Below are 17922 nucleotides of genomic sequence, written 5' to 3' on the forward strand. Positions count from 1 at the left end.
AACCAACGCGTGTTTTTTTTTTTTTTTTTCCCTTTTCAAAAATAGACTGACTGTATCTTATGTTTTTGCTGTTTCATCTACGAAGAGCAGAATTGGTCCCGTAGACCTTTTGGTTTCATAAATGACATGGCGGGAGGTACAAGGTAAGAATTATTAATCTTCTGATAGCAGTAACGTTATTATGTTTAAATGCAGACACGTTCCTTCAAGGTAGCATTGCTTGCATTGTTTGACTGGCATTTCACAAAGCCAGCCAAACTGGTCAAACACTTGTTTTAAAACTGCTAACGTAATGGCAACAAAATCCAGTGGTTTAAACATATTGTTTTGGGTAAGTATGTTATTTTATCGGTTTCTTACGACGTGAGTCATGTACACGTTTCTTATGAGCGTGGGTTACGCAATGAGGTCGCTAGTGGACTGTCCTGACATGCTTTTGTGGGCTGGATATTTTTTAAATACCATTTTGAACTACAGTTTGTCATGTTTATACATGTTTAAATCAATGTCTTTAAAACGCAATTTAAACAACAATTCTATCTTGTTTTGTATCACACCCAGTGGTTTCCTAATAATGAAGTAAGTATTCATTTTAATCTAAAGGCAGCAGAAGGGATAGTGAGTGACAGGAGATTCGGAGGCTGACAGCGGGATGGCCCACTTTGATACAGAGTACCAGCGCCTGGAGGCGTCCTACAGCGACTCTCCTCCCGGAGAAGAGAATCTGCTGGTGCATGTTCCAGAGGGATCCAAATGTAAGATTTACAGCAGGTCCCACAGTTTTAAGTAAAGCAACAATGCAGCATAGATTGTGTGCCTATTGTATGTCAGAGCCATATGCTTTTATTCTTTGGGCACGTTTACCTTAAATGAGCAATGGATATGCAACATACTTCTTACCATTAACCTTGCTCTGAGATTTTCCATGTAATTTTGTCATAAAATTAATAAATTTAGTTATTTATTGCAGCTCCATGGCACCACATTGAAAATCTGGACCTATTCTTCCAGAGAATATCCTTTGAGCACTGAAATTAATTGCTTGATTTTGAGTTAAATTGTCTTTTAAATAGATCAAGTAGATTTACATCAATTTAGTGATTACAGTCAACAAAAGTCTTTATATTTTCCTTAACATTCAGTAAGTCTATAATCTACACCAGAAGAATGGATTCACTTGTATGCTGCTGGGAGAAATATTTGAGCTTGTGTAAGTATCAATTAATTTGCGGTATCCTTCATTAAACATGATAGTGTAATATGATAATGCTCATAAATAGTGTCTGTAAACAATGGATCTGTGATCAAATTCCTTTAACCTACTGAACTTTCATGTGCTTTTCCCCATTATTCCAGGCAACTGGTGTTTGTGGTGGCATTCACATTGTTCCTGGCTAATTGTGTGGACTATGACATCCTCTTTGCCAACAAGTTTGTTAATCACACTGATTCCTCAAAGGTTACTCTCCCTGATGCATTTCTTCCAGTGGATGTGTGCAGTGCTAGGTATATTTCCTATATTAAATGTCATTAATGATGTGGCATTGATGTTATTGCTACTTACTATCAGTATGATCCATCATAACACAAACTGCCTTTTATTGACATGTGTTTTAGGATCCATGACAGTGTTTTGGTCATCTTCATCCTTATCATATCAGGGGTCTTTTGGCTCCACCGTCTCTTCAAGTTTATCTACAACATCTGTTGCTACTGGGAGATCAGATCGTTTTACATCAACGCCCTAAAAATGTCCATGGTGAGCTTTTCTGCTAACTCATCATAGCACATTTACTAAAACGTTTTGGTTCTGACAGGCATTTGAGTCAGCAGTGGAGGAAAGCATACTCTATTTTTCTTAGTTCTTAATGTGTTTTTAATGCCAGTAAGCCACTCAAACTACTGATAATTTTCAGAGCAAATGTACTATAGTGAAATTATAGTATTCAACTGATTTCACATTCTTAAATGTTTAACAAGCCCTTTCTCTTTTGCAGGCGGACCTTCCTTATTTCACCTGGCAGGAGGTGCAGGCAAGGATTATTGAGATACAGAAGGAGCACCAGATTTGCATCCACAAAAAAGAACTGACAGAGCTTGACATCTACCACCGCATACTGCGTTTTAAAAACTACATGGTCGCGATGGTCAATAAGTCACTCCTACCCGTGCGCTTTCGCTTGCCTCTGCTGGGCGACACTGTTTTTTATACTCGTGGCCTCAAGTATAACTTTGAGTTGATTTTCTTCTGGGGCCCTGGATCTCTTTTTGAAAACGAGTGGAGTCTGAAGCCAGAGTACAAACGTGGAGGGAACCGTTTGGAGCTAGCAGATCGTCTGAGCTCAAGGATCTTGTGGATTGGAATTGCCAACCTTCTCTTGTGTCCAGTTATCCTGATTTGGCAGATTCTGTATGCGTTCTTCAGCTACACTGAGGTGATCAAGCGTGAGCCAGGAAGTCTGGGTGCTCGATGTTGGTCCCTGTATGGCCGTTTTTACCTCCGACACTTCAATGAACTAGACCATGAGCTGATGTCACGCCTCAGCAAGGGCTACAAGGCCTCATCGAAGTACATGAACTGCTTCATGTCACCATTACTGACAGTGGTGGCCAAGAATGTGGCATTCTTTGCCGGCTCCATACTAGCAGTTTTGATTGCTTTGACCATTTATGATGAAGATGTATTGGCTGTCGAACACGTGCTCAGCAGTATTACATTACTTGGGGTCTGCATCACAATCTGCAGGTGTGACAAAGATAAAACAGATTCTTTGGATTTTTGTTGTCCATTTTATTTACTGGCAAGTCCTAACTTTGAACTGTTTTGTGCTCATTCTTTCATCCTTGTTTGCCCTAGGTCTTTTATCCCAGACAAGCATATGGTGTTCTGCCCAGAGCAGCTGCTTAAAGTGATCTTGGCACACATACATTACATGCCTGATCATTGGCAGGGTAATGCCCACCGCTACGAGACCAGAGACGAGTTCGCACAGCTCTTTCAGTACAAGGCTGTAAGTAAAGCAGCAGCTTAAAAAATACTTCGTTGTGTACCTAACCCAAATATATTATTATTGTTGTTAATGAAATCTAACATAACATTTTCATTAACTGAAATAAAAATGAGAATCGGAAAACCAAAAATGTATTTTCATTATTTCAAAGTTAAATAACATCAAATAAAAAGGACCACAAATTAATTTTAGTTTTTGGTACACAGGAAACAATGCATTACAGAATCAAACAGGATTTTGATGATGATAATGGCATGTGCCATATAAATAGTGCAAATGTTTTTGGGAATTCCCAAGTCCCATCTGCAGTTTCAGTTTTTTGTAGCGAATCAGCTCATGGGGAAATATGAATAATTAATCATTTATAAAGACTCTTTCAATCATAATAGAGGTATCCTGGAGCGTTTGCTCACATCTTCATCTTAGCATCTAACCGAACCACCGACTCTGGGCGGTCACTGGTGTGAAGCCTTTTTAAGGTCTCGGAAGATTCCCGCCTCTCAAGATGGCTTGTCCAATGAGAAAGGCTTGAAATCCCAAGCGGGCGGTTGCAACTGCTGGAGGGTTTTACGATCCTTTGTCTCTAAGCATGGTATTTCGCATATGTAATTCGCTTGGGTGTCGACGAAAGATTACTAAAAGTATGAATTAGTTAGTAGAAAAGTCCACTTCTACTGTGCCTTGTGCCTCTTGCGATGGAACATGCAGTGATTTTCCCTGCTTCGCATTCCATTAGGTCGTAAATGTATCTGGTGTCAGGGTTGCCATGGTAACCAGGGTCCTGGGCCCTGTTCACAGACAACTTGGCACCCAGTATGTTTATTGGGTGAGGGGTCTGTGAACGTTTGTTAATCTAATGAATAATTGATTTGTTAAATCAAATGAAAAATGGTGTGTCTGATTGGTCCAGACGCTACATTTTTTATTAAATATTAAGAGGTCAAAAATGGATGATCCATTCACAATGCAATAAATAACATGCATTTCTATAACAGAATTTCATGTTGATTGTCTTTTGATCTCTGTTCTTGTAGGTGTTTATTCTTGAGGAGCTGTTGAGTCCTGTCATCACTCCCTTCATTCTTATTTTTTGCTTGCGGCGTAAATCTCTAGAGATCATAGATTTTTTCCGAAACTTTACTGTGGATGTGGTCGGTGTGGGTGATACTTGCTCTTTTGCACAAATGGATGTCCGTCAACATGGTCATCCTGCGGTAAGGACAGAAACCTTTTTTTCCCCAAATTATTTTCATTATTGTGCTTTTTTCTACATGTATCTATCTTTATTGTTGACTTTTTTTTGGTCCACTATAGTGGATGGCTGCTGGGAAAACAGAGGCCTCTATCTATCAGCAGGCAGAAGATGGGAAGACTGAACTGTCACTCATGCACTTTGCTATCACAAATCCACACTGGCAGCCCCCTCGGGAGAGCACGCATTTCATCAGCCTTCTGAAAGAGAAGGTGCACTGTGAGGCCGCCGCAGGACAGCAGGGAATCATAGCAGAGAATCCTGCATTTACCTCAACCCATTCACTACAGTCTGATTCAGAGGTATCCAAATGACTGAGCTGCCAACATCCATCCATCCAGATTACTACATATATTTCTAATGGCAAATCTGATCAATAATTGGAATAGTAATAATTACTATTATATTAACGTATTAGACTGGGTCCTAAAAGATATTAATGAAAAGTGAACCAAGTAGAAAACCCACTTTTAAGGTTAGATACAATATAATTACAAAGAGAACTAAGTTCTTTTTAAAAAGAGGTCTGATTTTGGGTGTTGTTTCATTTCAGCCTCGCAGTCTTATTGCAAATCTCCTGATGGGACCCCCTTCCTTGGCCTCGCTGCATCTGGGTCGAGAGGGCTCCATCAATCCTGTGTCCACTGGAGTGAGTGTGGGGGCATCCGCCCTCCATTCCATCTCTCCAGTCAGCACGAGTCTACACCTGCGGAACAGCTACCCATCTGCCAGACTGCCACGACCTGACCATCCAGCTGTGGTGACAGGCTCAGGGTAATGACTGAATAAAAGTATAACATATTCATTAAAATAATTAATAGAATATATACTAATACAATATATGATTGTGCTGTTATAAAATATTTTTTCACGTATTACATTAAAATGCTTTATTAATTATATTTTTGATTTTCTCTATTATTCTAAGCCTAAGTCTATTGCGTTTTAATTGATTTTGAGAATGACCCTAGAATTCACTTTGAGTAGCTTAGGGCACATGCATTCTCATTGGGATGAATCAGTGTTCATTAACATTAAAACAAAGTTAAAAACAAACAAAACAACAAAGACATTTATGCTAAAAAAGATTTCTATTTCAGATAAATGCTGTCATCAAGAATCCTGAAAACAATGCATCACAGTTTCACAAACATTAAGCAGCACAACTGTTTTCAACATTGATAATATTAAGAAATGTTACTTAAGCACCAAATCAGCATATTAGAATGATTTTTGAAGGATCATGTGACACTGAAGACGGGTAATGTCTGCTGGAAAACAGCTTTGAAATCACAGGAATAAATTACATTTCAAAAATATATAGAATGAATTAGAATATTTCACTCTATTACTATTTTTACTATATTTTATATCAAATAAATGCAGCCTCTATGATACTTCTTTTAAAGAACTATAAAAAAAGTAATATCAACGACAATGTATGTGTCTTTGCATCTTTACAGCTAGACTGATTTTAAAATGTCCTTGCCAATATTAAAACTTTCATATCATTAATTTGTTATTTTTTCTCTCCTTCTCAACTCTTGGATCGTCCTCATCTAGCACTGATGCCCGTACCATCAGCTCTGGCAGTAGTGCCTGGGAAGGCCAGCTGACCAGTATGATCCTATCAGAATATGCCTCCACAGAGATGAGCATTCATGCCCTCTACATGCATGAGGTAAAACACCACATGAACAGTTGATATGACCAAAACTTTATTACGGAATTATGGAATCAGTGAATGCACATGTATGGGACTGATCCAAGAATGTGAGACTGTCATGATCAACACATGGCAAGAATATCACTAGCTATACTTTCCACGAATGCTGGGCATCTTGGCGGCTTTTCCTTCACTGTCTGGTCCAAATCAGCCTTTTAACCAATAATGTGTTGAAAGAGGTCAGTCTTTAGTCTGCACCTGAATATTAATAACTATATCCAATGTATGTGTAGATGCACAAGCAGCAGTCGCGAGGTGAGGTGTCTCGACACACCTGGCACAGACAGGAGAGTGACGAGAGCAGCGAGAGTGTCAATGAGGACATAGAAGCCACCCGCAACTTCCCCCAGTCCAGCACTTTCCCAACTACCTCACACCAGGAGGGGCCAGCACAGCAGAGCGGAGGCCAACGGCGCTACGGCGGAGCCTCAGGTACTACAAATCTGTTTGCAATTCATAAGAATGTAAAGGTGCCACCCCCTCCTTGGTCTTTACATGGGCAACTATTCTGTCTTCTGTAGATCCTGTTTTTGGAAGCTTTCGAGCCCAGAGAACTCCTCGTATGACTATGGGCGGCTGGTCTGAGGAGAACCAAATGGGGAGACATCACGACCCAGTGCCCGAGGAGGGGTCTGAGGATGAGCTACCACCACAAATTCATAAGGTACAACATGCAAGTGTAAATATGAAGCAACAGTGATATGTGCTGGATTCCTAATAATCATTTCTGTGTTCTGGTCTTTTTTTAGGTGACTTAACAGGTGTATCGTAGATGAAGTACTCAAGACTCACAGCATCCATTTACTTTTGGACACTGATAAAAATATACTCTTGGACAAAATTCGAGTCCGAGCTTAATTATTGTACGTCACAGAGTGGCATCGTGTCAAATTTTCAGATGCATTGTAATGGTTTGAGCTTCTGAGGGAATGATGAACTACATCAAAATCACTCAGTTATTCATAGTTCTCACATACTGATCCACCTTTCAGAAGCTGCAAAACTGGTTCTGTAAAATACTTCATTGTGAACAGGAAAGTCTATTTGACAGAAAGCATCCCCAAGTCCTTCGAGTAAACGGTCTAATAGGATTGTGTTCAGTTGACCCTGACATTTCCGTTCTTGTCAAAAAGTAAATCTTGGTGTTGATGTAGGAAATCTGTGCTTAGAATTTTTGAGCTGCTTTGAATAATTTTAATAGGAGGAAGAACTATTTATAATATGCAATGTGCCAATATGAACTTTTTAGCTTTGCAAAAATAGATTTTGTCAAACAGATTTCTGTGAGGGGGGAAAACCACTGAAGATCATTCAAGCCTGGCACTGTAGAAATAATGCATGCTCTCTTAATTTTTATTATTTGCACAACATCAAATAAGAATGCACTTTATTCATATCCAAAGGACGACTCCAAGGCAGTGGTTAAATCAAGACTTGTTTTTATTAACATGCAGTTTTAAAGGCAGTTGTATATTTCTGTCTATAGGATAAAACCCAAGGATTCAGTTTATTTACCATGGCTCAGGTGAATAAAACATCTATGAGAATGAGGGGGTTATGTAAAACATATTTCATGTATCTCAGGACCGGCTTGTTTTTAGCACTCGAGTTGCCCAGAAAGTGCATGACACTTACTGGGTAATTGCAGACTGTTGCACCTTCCATCCTCAAACCCTTAACTGCTAAAAGGGAAGTAAACAAACCTTTGTGTAGTTTGTGTGTGACTGCAAAGATCTTGGATCTCAGTCAGAGACCATCACCGCATAAAATGGCAAAATGTATATATTTTGTTTCTCATAAACTGGCATTTCTGATATCGCACACTACTCGCATACATTGTGCTTAGAGAGTGTTCAAGGTGCAAATTGTGCATGACCCTTGACCTTTATACTGGTATGTGTTTGTAATAACTGGCCTGTAAAATGCTTCTGTGACCTTAACTAATCTATCAACTGCAGCTGTGCATTTTCCATTGTCTTTTGTTTTCAGTTTTCTAGATGGTGTTGTATATTTACATTTGGTACAGGTTAAATTCATCAATAAAATGTATTTAATAGCTTGTGTACAATTCTTTAAAAATCTAAATAGATATGATTTTAAGATTATTGTAGTTGGCTTTAATTTTAATGTTTTAGTAGTTCGTGAATTAAAGGGTTTAAAGTTGTACACTGTACTGGCACGCGCATTTTTTAGTTAGTAAAAGACGACAAAAAAAAAAACGTTTCGCCCGAACAGGGACTTGAACCCTGGACCCTCAGATTAAAAGTCTGATGCTCTACCGACTGAGCTATCCGGGCCTTAAAAATTGTATACAAGCACTGGTTGCAAAACAAAATAACACGTTATCGGTGACAATGTTTCAGCTAAAATGATAAAGCATACAAAAAAGATGGCAATTAAAAATGTATGAATGTAAAACACAGACTGGCACTAGTGACAAGATTTCTTCATTCATCGATCAGATTTTCTGGCATATGGAAGCATTGATGGTGAACCTGCGAAAAAATTTAAAATACACAAACACAATATGATTAGAAATATCATTCCTGCATTTGCCTAACCTGCCAATCACCCTACACACAGTGCACAGGCACATGGGAGCATTCGTGCAGACAAACAGGCATGCACACCTGTGTGAAACAAGACCAACCAGAACGTGACTGATCACACAAGAAGGTGAACCTCTCTCTGAACTCCTCTGTGACTGGGTAACATGGAAGTGAGGCCAGACCATCACTCACCTAAATGCCACATGGACCCCGGTGCCAAACAACTCAAATACAGCCAGGTTCTATTTTCTAGAAACCACTTCTGCTGATAGCTCATCGTATCAGGGAGGCTATGCCTCCTGTTCGCTCTGGGGACTGTAAGATGGTAAGGTCAGAGGTCACAAATGGCCATTATGTAAGGTTTTGGATACTTTCACCTTTAGGTGTCAATAGGGATCCTAGTAATGTAAAAAAAAAAATACTAACCGTCTTGTGTAATCAGTTACAGAAACGGTCTAAGTACAGTTTTGACAAATTCCACTACTATCTGAATTCAAGAACACCATTCAAGAGTGATTGTTTGGTGATGTGCTTCAGTTGTTCAGTAGAGGTCAGTGCAGATTTTAAATGTTTGTTTTTTTTTATTTTAAAATGTTCCAGGTTTAATGCAACTAATACACCACAATATATACACTACAATCAAAAGTTTGGGGTCAGTGAGATTGATATATTTTAATAAGTTAATTATATTCAGATAAATTGATCAAAAGTGACACTAAAAAAAACTTATAAAAGTTTTCCATTTCAAATGACTGCTGTTCTTTTGTAATTTCTGTTCGTCAAAGAATCCTGAGAAGAAATGCATCACAGTTTCCACAAATATATTAAGCAGCGCAACCGTTTTCAACGCTGATAATAAGAAAAAAGTTTCTTAGCACCAAGTCAGTGTCACATGATCCTTCAGAAATCATTCTGATGTGCTGAAGACTGGAGTAATGGCTGCTGAGAAATTCAGCTTTGCCAGTCACCCGAATAAATTACACTTTAAAAATTTAAAACAGAAAAAGTCATTTTAAATGGTAATAAAATGCGAAAATATTACAGCTTTACTGTATATTTGATCAAATAAATGCAGTGTTAGCATTTGTTTGATTTAGCATTTATATGTGAGCATGAGATTTTTTTTTAACAAAATTATTTTCTATGGTAATCAACATGATGCCACAAGTGCTGTTGAATTAAGCTATAGTCTCAATTTTCTTAATGCAGGCTAAGATTGGAGTGGTTCCTATGTAAAAGTGACATTTTCCGCTGGCCTCATCCTACCTGGACAACCGGCACCCAGACGCTGCTGGACAGTCTCCAAATGTTGGATATACTCCGTAAGGGAACGTTCTTGATCTTGGGTAGAGCTGAAGGAGCGTTCAGCTGGTCCCAGCATTGGACTTGTGTACATTCTTGGTATAAGAAGAGAAAAGAGGAGTAGTTAAGTTATTAAAGCTGTTGTTTTTAATTTGAATTACATCTTGAATTACACTTGAATTACACCATACACCTGTTTGTGTAGTAAGACATTTTTCACCTATGATTCAGTCTGAAGGGTGATTTGATTGGCGGCACCAGAGACGAGGCCACGCCCCTTTGAGCCAAGGCATGATCACGTGTGGGTGGAGAGTTGAACGCAACTCCAGTCTGCTGTGGCCTCAGCACTTCAGTCCTCAAAGCAGGAACTAAGACAGAAGGAAAGACGGCACGTAAATGACTAATGATTCAAATCACCCGTAGAACTACCAAATCAAGTCTGCAAGCTAGATCATGTGATTTACACACGCACCTGTGCTTGGTCCTGTTCCACGCCCGTTAACTATGGCACTGCCTACTGAGAATTTCCTTGTAGCTCTTTGCCATTTCCTGGTGAGGAACTTCAGTCTAAAAAGCAATAAGAAAATCAAGTAACTACCCATAAACTAAGGCAAAAAAAAAGGTATAAAAAAACTCAATGTCTCAGATTCAAATTTAAACATGTCTAAACTTGAAACCGTTACAAGCCAGCATTTTCCAAACGCCATACTAATCATGCTACATAGCCATTTTTCTTACCTTGAGATAGCGATGACTACTCTGACAGACGTTCTGAAGCGGTTTAGAGGCCTGGAGACCTGCGATTGGCTCAACGTTGGCTGGGCACCCATACGAGCGATGAGCGCAAGAGTAGCCTGTTCACACTCTTGAAACCCTCCCAGCAGCAACAGCAGATAACGCTTTTGATAAACCAGAGACTTCCTGTAACTCTCTGCTCGCAGGTATCTCTCATAAAGTCGCTGCACCTATAGGAACGGGTTCATAAAGCAAGCAGTTCAAACACACTAAAACGGTTTAAAATGTACTTTTACATCTTAATTTTAAAGCAGCATGCGACACTCTTATACAAGACTCATTCACAACACCAGGGTTTCCTAAACCGGGTTTGTAAGGGAACTGCAGGGGGGTTTGAGTTGATGGAAAAAAATAATTAAATCATGAGTGAAAAAAAAACTACCATTTTATTTAACAGCATTTCATTTGAACATTAACCAACATCAGAGAACAGTGAATGTGCTCTTAACTTATTCAAATAAGTTAAAATCTCAGAAGGGTGCTTCAAGTACACATTTTCGACCAAACTAGACCAAACAACTGTACATCAAACAATTAAAAGAAAAGGATAAATTATACATTGTGAAATTTTAATCCAACTAACCTTGTTGTTGGAGAGGTCATAGTTGGGTCTGTTTTCATTGCTAGCAGTGACTTTTGACAGTTCAGCCTCTGCTTTACGCAGCGCAGCCTGAAGAGTTGCTTTTTCCTTCTGCCAAGCCAGCTTCTCCGATAACATGCACTGCTCCGTAACAGCAGGAGAATTCACCTGATGGACAGACAGACATATACACACACACACAACCAAATCTATATGGAGCATCAAAAACAATTATTTACTATACTTTGAATTTTACATATATTCAACTGACAAAAATATTTCTCTCCTTTTTCTTTATATATATTTTTAATAGTAATGTGTACATACTAGATCTGTATATATTATATTTTACAACTGTATATTATTACTACTATTGTTATTATTACTTGTTTATACAAACTTTTTCTTCTCACATGTATTGGAAGGTTGGGGAGTATCGTTGCACTACACATTCTATGTTTGTCTTTGGTGTATTTTTTAGTCTTCAGTTATGTCTTCATTTGTTTCAATTAAAAAGAAATATATATATATATATATATGGTGAGCATCACACCTAGAACCAAAAAATATACGGACTGAACACTGAAACAGATGAAGAACTGCATTCATCTACCACTTTCAGCCTTCACACATCATGCAAACATTTTTCAAGTGGATTTACTGGTTGCATTATGTCTTGATTGATGTTAAAAAAGGTCCACCTTTCAAAAAAGGATCATAAAAATAAAAAAGAAACCAATTGAAAATAATATTACCTGCTCCTGGCGTTTCAGGCTTTGCAGGTCTCTCTCCAAACAGGATATAGTGTGTTTGAGGGAGATCTTCTCCTCACTCAGAGCAGCGAGACACTCGGAGAACTCGGTGTTCTCCTTCAGCAAACGTTCCATTAGTGAGGGAGTGGAGGAGGTAGAATCCTATTGAGCAGAAGATTAAATATATTACAAATACATTACATTATAGGATCAAAAAATTGTGATTCCTGATAATTGCAATTGCAATTGAAAAAGCAATTTAAAAAACCTCCAGGTTTGCTTTGCTTGTCTATAGGGTTGCACAATTTGGCCAAAAACATTCAGGTGCCTTTATGTTCAAGGATAACAAAGGTACCACCTATGGTCAGAGAGTGAATTCTCATTTCCATTCAATGCGTCTGCCATTTTTTCTCCACATTGGTCTGAACAGACAAGTCACATGCGAAAATCGGAACCATATTTGTGCCAATCATTTACACTGGTGTGAACAATTTTGGTTCCCATTAACTTCCACTATAATGGATACAAAAACACAACTGAAGTCCCTGAGAACTGAAACTATTTGGTTACCAACATTCTTCAAAATATCTTCTGTGTTCCACAGAAGTCAGTCAGTCAGTTTTGCAATGACATGAGGGTGAGTAAATAAGACACTTTTTCATTTTTGTGTGAATTATCCCTTTAGTACTTACTTCCTTAGGCATTCTGTACTAACGCAGTACAACAAAACCTATTTTTCTTTCATTTTAAATGTCATAAATCATTTGGTATCGGTACAAACACTTTCATCTGAGTGAAAGCTTTTGAGAATCAGTAGGTCTGGGTATATATTTGCTTGTAAAACAAAAACAGCCAAGCACATTTTTGGGTTAGGTTTGAGTTTATAAGTTTAACATTACAAGTAAAAAAAAAAAAAAAAAAACCTTAACACCCATTCAAAACTTATGGCTGGAGAATATTACCTGAGGGATGTTTGTGAGTGCATTCTGGCCAAAGGTCAGGCCATTGGCGTGCGTGTCTCTCTGCAGGCGATCTGACGTGAGCTGTTTCTCTTTCTGCTTCAGATCAGCCAGCGTCTGCTGTAGCTGCCTCAACCGCTGCTGATCCTTCTGACGCAACACTTCCAACTCCAACTGAGAAAATTGATCAAATAACTTCAGTGCTCTAAAACACCGACAGCAAACTATAATGCTCATGTACATATCAAATTAAAGGGTTAGTTCATCCAAAAATGAAAATTGTCATCGTTTATTAACCCTAATTTCATTCCAAACCCATGGGACTGGTTAATATTCGAAACACAAAATAGGCCATTTTTTGAAACCTGAGCGGATTCTGACCCTCCATTCAAAGACAAGGTAACCAAAACATAAGTTCCAAAAACAAGGCGTTGTAAAAAGAAATCATATGAATCATATCAAGCAGTTTAATCCAAAGTTACAAGTCTTGTGAAGAGATACAATCGCTTTGATGAACTGATTTAATTTAGGTTTTTGGGTCGTATGGGTTTGGAACAATGAGGATACGTAAATTCATTACTGGGTGAACTATCCCTTTAAGAAGATGACTCTTTTTCCTCACCAGTTTCTCATTGGTGCGTTCCTGTCGTCGCTCCTTTTCCACCTGCTCCTGTTTCCTCTGCCTCTCCATCTGCTCCTCCCTCACTCTCTCCCTCTCTTTCACCACTCTCATCTTTTCCTTCATCACATCCAACTCCGTTTGTAACTGAGCAGCTCTCTCTTGCTCTGCCTCTAGAGTGCGTCCGACCTCTGTTTTCTGAGTCTGCAGGCCCTCCAGAGCTGCACGGAGCCTCCTCACTTCCTCCTGCTCCTTGTGTGCCTCCTGCTCTGCCTCCTCCGCTTGCCTGCGCTTCCCTTCCAGCACCTGCCCTTGCAGACGTTCTAACATGGCTGCCAGGTCCTCCCCCTGACGCCTCTCCTGTTCCAATTGAGCCCGTAGGTCCTGAATAAACTTTCTGTCATGGGCACTGGCCGCTTCCTGTCTGCGGGCTTCCTCCTCTAAACGGCGCGTGTGCTCCTGGGCTTGGCGAGAGAGCAAATCTGAGAGCTCCGCCGATCGGGAGCGTTCCTCCTCCAGGCGGGAAAGCAGAAGTTTGGTGCGTTCGTGCTCTTGGGCCAACAGGGCCTCACAACGAGACTGCTCAATCTGGAGCTCAGAGCGCAGGTTACTGGATGTGATGCGCTCCTGTTCCAGTGCGGAGTTAAGCTGACTGACATGCGATGCTTGCTCATTCAAAGCTTGGTGCAAAGACTGTTTAAAAAAAAAAAAAAAAAAAAAAAAAAGGATTACTACTTCGTAATTAGGCTCAAACAAAACCATCACAGGTTTCAGAGTTCTCAATATCACCACATAACTAAGTTAAATAAATTAATTTAGTAATGAATTATACAAATACTGTGAGTATATCCAATTTTACCTGCATATATACAGTATACCGATGTAAAGTAAGTCTCAGCTGCATGATTGCATTGCAAAATGTAAACTATATTATCACACAGTTCTGTGTGTATATAAAGTTGGATATATAGTATATCCAAATGTAGTCGCATACATACAGTATACTCACGTAAAGCAATATATAATATATATCAAATCTCAGCTGCGTGAATAACCAGCATGAAATTAATCGCATAGCTCTAGTCTGCTTAATGCGACCATAAGTCATGCAGATATTAAGATATAACCATTAACATCATGACTTTCTATAAAGCAGGTTTGAAACTTTTTTTTTTGTGAAAACCGCTAAAAGTTAGACTTGACTTTCTTCCTTTACAAATAGTTTTATTGCAACTGCTTTCCTGCCTTCATAGACTGACTATAGAGAGCTATAGTTGGGCTGTGAGAGCATTTCATTGGTTGAATCTACTGAATGGGCATGCGCTCTTCACTGAACGACTATGTTTTGGCGAAGGAGCAAAACTTTAATTCATAAGTAAACTAAATGAACTGACACATCTGGTTTGTGAATGAAATGAACTAAACATTTAAATCTAATTAACAAGAAAAAAAATGATGAATGACCATGCAAAATTATGACAGTCATTATTGAACTGCTTAATTTACTAATAAAAGGGGCAGCCACACTACACTGTTCTTTCCACTGACTTTCAATTATACGGCATACAAAGACCAGAAAAATAAGCTTACGCGAAGTTTCACTTTTTGTTGCTTTCCAAAGTTTAAGTTTGGTGAACTCTGACCTGCAAATTTATATTACATGAAGGTCGATATAGAAGACTGATACATCCCAGTGGAACTTCTTAGCTGAATTAACAGAAGCCGGAGGTTTACAGCATTGCAGTAAATGGTACTTTTTTAGATTTTGAATGTTTTTTGAATTTATGTTTTTGAAAAAGATGCTACAGAGTGTGATGTCATATCAGAACTATCTCAATGCCCACAGGAATTTTGTGAGCTCAAATTCTAGTGTGACTGCAGCATTAGTTGTAGTTGTTGTTGTCTGTGACCAAAACAAGTCTGAGTAAATGATTCAATGACTCAAAACACACAAAACAAAAAGAGCCACCACATATTGGCAAAATGATTTAACCTGAACAAAAGCCACCAATATAAGGTCAGTACATCAAAAATGTGTTTTACCTCCTGTGTTTGGTGGTTTTGCTCAACTGTCTGCTGGTCGACGAGTCGCTGCTGCTGAAGGTCCTCCTGCAGTTCCTGTACTCTAGCCTGCTCTTTCTCCAATGCCTGTAGACAGGCTTGATGTTCAGCCTCAACATTTTCCAGCTTTTGCCTTAAAGACAAAGAAACATTTTTCAGAAAAAAAAAACATTTGGCATACTACTGTGACGGTTCATATTCAAAGGGTGTGCATACACGTTTGCTGTACCTGAGCTTTTGATTTTGGCTCTTCAGTTCATCTTGATTTTTGTATGTAGACTGAAGCTGTAGCCTGGTCTCCTCTAGCTCAGCCTTCAGCACTGACACAGCCTTAAGCTCCACCTCTAACTGCCTCTGCTGCTCCAATCCCCTACTTTTCTCAGCTTCCAGAGAGGTGCGCAGATCATGTGACACTGTCTGTTCCTGTTGCAGCTGCAACTCCAGCTCTTCAGCTAAACAGTGCACAGTTAAACAGTTAAAATCTGCCTTTGGGAGGGTTTTTGTTGGCTTTTTAATACTTGCTGTCATTTTTTTCTTAATCGAATTGTGAAGAACATACCATCTCTACGCAGTTGATGTTGCACTTCCATGCCCTGTTCTTTTGCAGTGTCCAGGGAATCCTGCAGCTGCCGTAGCTGTTCCTGACTCTGCTGGGTGCTTGCATGCAGCTGCGCATGCAGGCTGCGCACCTCAGCCAATAGACTGTGACGGTCTGCATTGAACAGCTGCTCTAGGGATCTCCACTGCTGCTCCTCCTGAAAGAGAATAGTTAATGAATAACAAAAGCCCTTTAATGCATTTAATATGGCAATATCAGCATCAAAAACAGCATCACACGATGAGCTGCTCAGCACCTGCTTCTGAAACAGTTTCTTTAACTGATCCAGCAAAGGGGTGAGGTCCATCAGAGTAGTAGTTGCCATGAAAGCCTGAAGCTGAGAGTGAAGCCACTCCCTTTCACTGTCAAACACACTGCGGACCACCTGCAATAGCTCACGCCTCCAGTCCACATCCCCCTGGTCAGTTTTCATATGCATACACAACATAAACCCAAAATTAAAAATGCAGGTGAACTGTTGGATTGTACACATGCTAATGCACACCATCAACCCTATGCGAACTCTGGATCTACAGATTTATTTCCAAGCTACTTTAACCCTATAAAGCCTATTGCATCATATCTAATCAGCAAATCAAGGCCTATAAATTATTAACACGATGATTAAAACTTTGCTGAAAAAAACTGCTGCACACAATCTACTACATGACTGTTTCATTGCGACTTTAAGATCTATAAGGTAAGCAATGTACAGATGAGCCTCACCCTGGGTTCCCTGTCAGCCATCCTGCAGAGCAGCTCTCTGAGTGATAGGATGGTCTCCTGTAAGGCCCGTCTCTCCCTCTGCCAGGAGTGGGGTGGGGCAGGCTCAGAATCTGGGCGGGACTGGCCAGATGGGGCAGGGCGATGGGACAAAGACAGGATTCTGCAGCTTTCCTGGTAGACGCGCTTCAACATAGCCTATGAATGATACAATTTATATAAATGAATCACAAAATCAATCATTTTTTCATGTATGAGTGAGGACAGCATTATAATACTGTTAACCTGTAACTCAGGTGTGAGGGCCTCGTGGCTCTCATGCATACTGCCTGCAGCACTATCCGTTTTCTCTCCAGGTGACATTCCTCTGCAGCGCAGATACTCTACAAAATGAGCATCTAAACGCTCTGTATTCTCCAACTCAAGCTTCAGCATGGCTCCCAACTCTGAGCTCACATCTACAAACACAAACACATTAAGATAACTAACAAGGAAAATTATCTTAACCTTGTAAAAAACACATGCAGTCTCTCTTACAGAAATACAAGCATGCATTAGTACACTACTCACTGCTGCCGTATCCATCGCTGACCCACTCCGGCACAGACACAGGAGAGGTGGAACCAAGTGGAGATGGTGTCACATCTGAATTGTCCAATTCATCAACCTTAAAACATAACATCTACACCATTACCACACCATTAATGCCAAAAATAATGTCACCAGAGAACCAATAACATGTGACACCAATTCTAACTATTGCAATTTGTTTATGGCATTTTCTACAAATATAGCAAAAATCATGAGGATCCAAAGTGTGAGAATTTTCAGATCTATTAGATAAACTATTAACTAAAGGTGCAGTCAACATTCACAAAATTGTGTGGCCAAAAAACAGTCAATTTTCTGGCATTCAGGCTGGGTGATAAATCAATATTGACTTTTATTGGGGAGGAAAAAAAAAAAAAAAAAAAAAAAGAGATTTTTTTATGGAA

General features: G+C 39.4%; 2 protein-coding genes and 1 non-coding gene across 5 annotated transcripts in view; 1 reads left to right on the forward strand and 2 right to left on the reverse strand.

The window, feature by feature from the left end:
* Positions 1 to 8015, forward strand: part of LOC107660058 (autophagy-related protein 9A-like) — an 8471-nt gene extending 456 nt beyond the window's left edge. The window contains exons 2-16 of one of the 3 annotated variants that reach the window (XM_016449238.1): positions 46 to 143; positions 604 to 755; positions 971 to 1014; positions 1146 to 1210; positions 1357 to 1506; positions 1618 to 1759; positions 1998 to 2746; positions 2858 to 3011; positions 4046 to 4225; positions 4326 to 4565; positions 4817 to 5037; positions 5827 to 5944; positions 6223 to 6421; positions 6511 to 6653; positions 6739 to 8015. In XM_016449238.1, the coding sequence (XP_016304724.1) occupies positions 653 to 755; positions 971 to 1014; positions 1146 to 1210; positions 1357 to 1506; positions 1618 to 1759; positions 1998 to 2746; positions 2858 to 3011; positions 4046 to 4225; positions 4326 to 4565; positions 4817 to 5037; positions 5827 to 5944; positions 6223 to 6421; positions 6511 to 6653; positions 6739 to 6747 (2517 nt within the window). In that variant the 5' untranslated portion in view covers positions 46 to 143; positions 604 to 652 and the 3' untranslated portion in view covers positions 6748 to 8015. The remainder of the gene's footprint in view (positions 1 to 45; positions 144 to 603; positions 756 to 970; positions 1015 to 1145; positions 1211 to 1356; positions 1507 to 1617; positions 1760 to 1997; positions 2747 to 2857; positions 3012 to 4045; positions 4226 to 4325; positions 4566 to 4816; positions 5038 to 5826; positions 5945 to 6222; positions 6422 to 6510; positions 6654 to 6738) is intronic. The other 2 variants (XM_016449239.1, XM_016449240.1) reach the window with 2 other exon arrangements.
* Positions 8016 to 8213: 198 nt separating this feature from the next.
* On the reverse strand, positions 8214 to 8286 carry trnak-uuu (transfer RNA lysine (anticodon UUU)). Its single transcript has one exon. It is a non-coding gene; the product is annotated as a tRNA-Lys (tRNA).
* Positions 8287 to 8309: 23 nt separating this feature from the next.
* LOC107660059 (pericentrin-like) overlaps positions 8310 to 17922 on the reverse strand; it is a 56594-nt gene continuing 46981 nt past the window's right edge. The window contains 16 exon segments of the mRNA XM_016449241.1: positions 8310 to 8484; positions 9805 to 9935; positions 10061 to 10208; positions 10313 to 10407; positions 10579 to 10805; positions 11219 to 11383; positions 11971 to 12129; positions 12930 to 13100; positions 13549 to 14238; positions 15589 to 15739; positions 15836 to 16058; positions 16166 to 16361; positions 16461 to 16631; positions 16931 to 17125; positions 17213 to 17385; positions 17498 to 17594. Coding sequence (XP_016304727.1) covers positions 8441 to 8484; positions 9805 to 9935; positions 10061 to 10208; positions 10313 to 10407; positions 10579 to 10805; positions 11219 to 11383; positions 11971 to 12129; positions 12930 to 13100; positions 13549 to 14238; positions 15589 to 15739; positions 15836 to 16058; positions 16166 to 16361; positions 16461 to 16631; positions 16931 to 17125; positions 17213 to 17385; positions 17498 to 17594 — 3036 coding nt within the window. The 3' untranslated portion in view covers positions 8310 to 8440.

Source organism: Sinocyclocheilus anshuiensis, unplaced genomic scaffold, assembly GCF_001515605.1.
Source record: "Sinocyclocheilus anshuiensis isolate Anshui unplaced genomic scaffold, SAMN03320099.WGS_v1.1 scaffold55, whole genome shotgun sequence".
NCBI lineage: Eukaryota > Metazoa > Chordata > Actinopteri > Cypriniformes > Cyprinidae > Sinocyclocheilus > Sinocyclocheilus anshuiensis.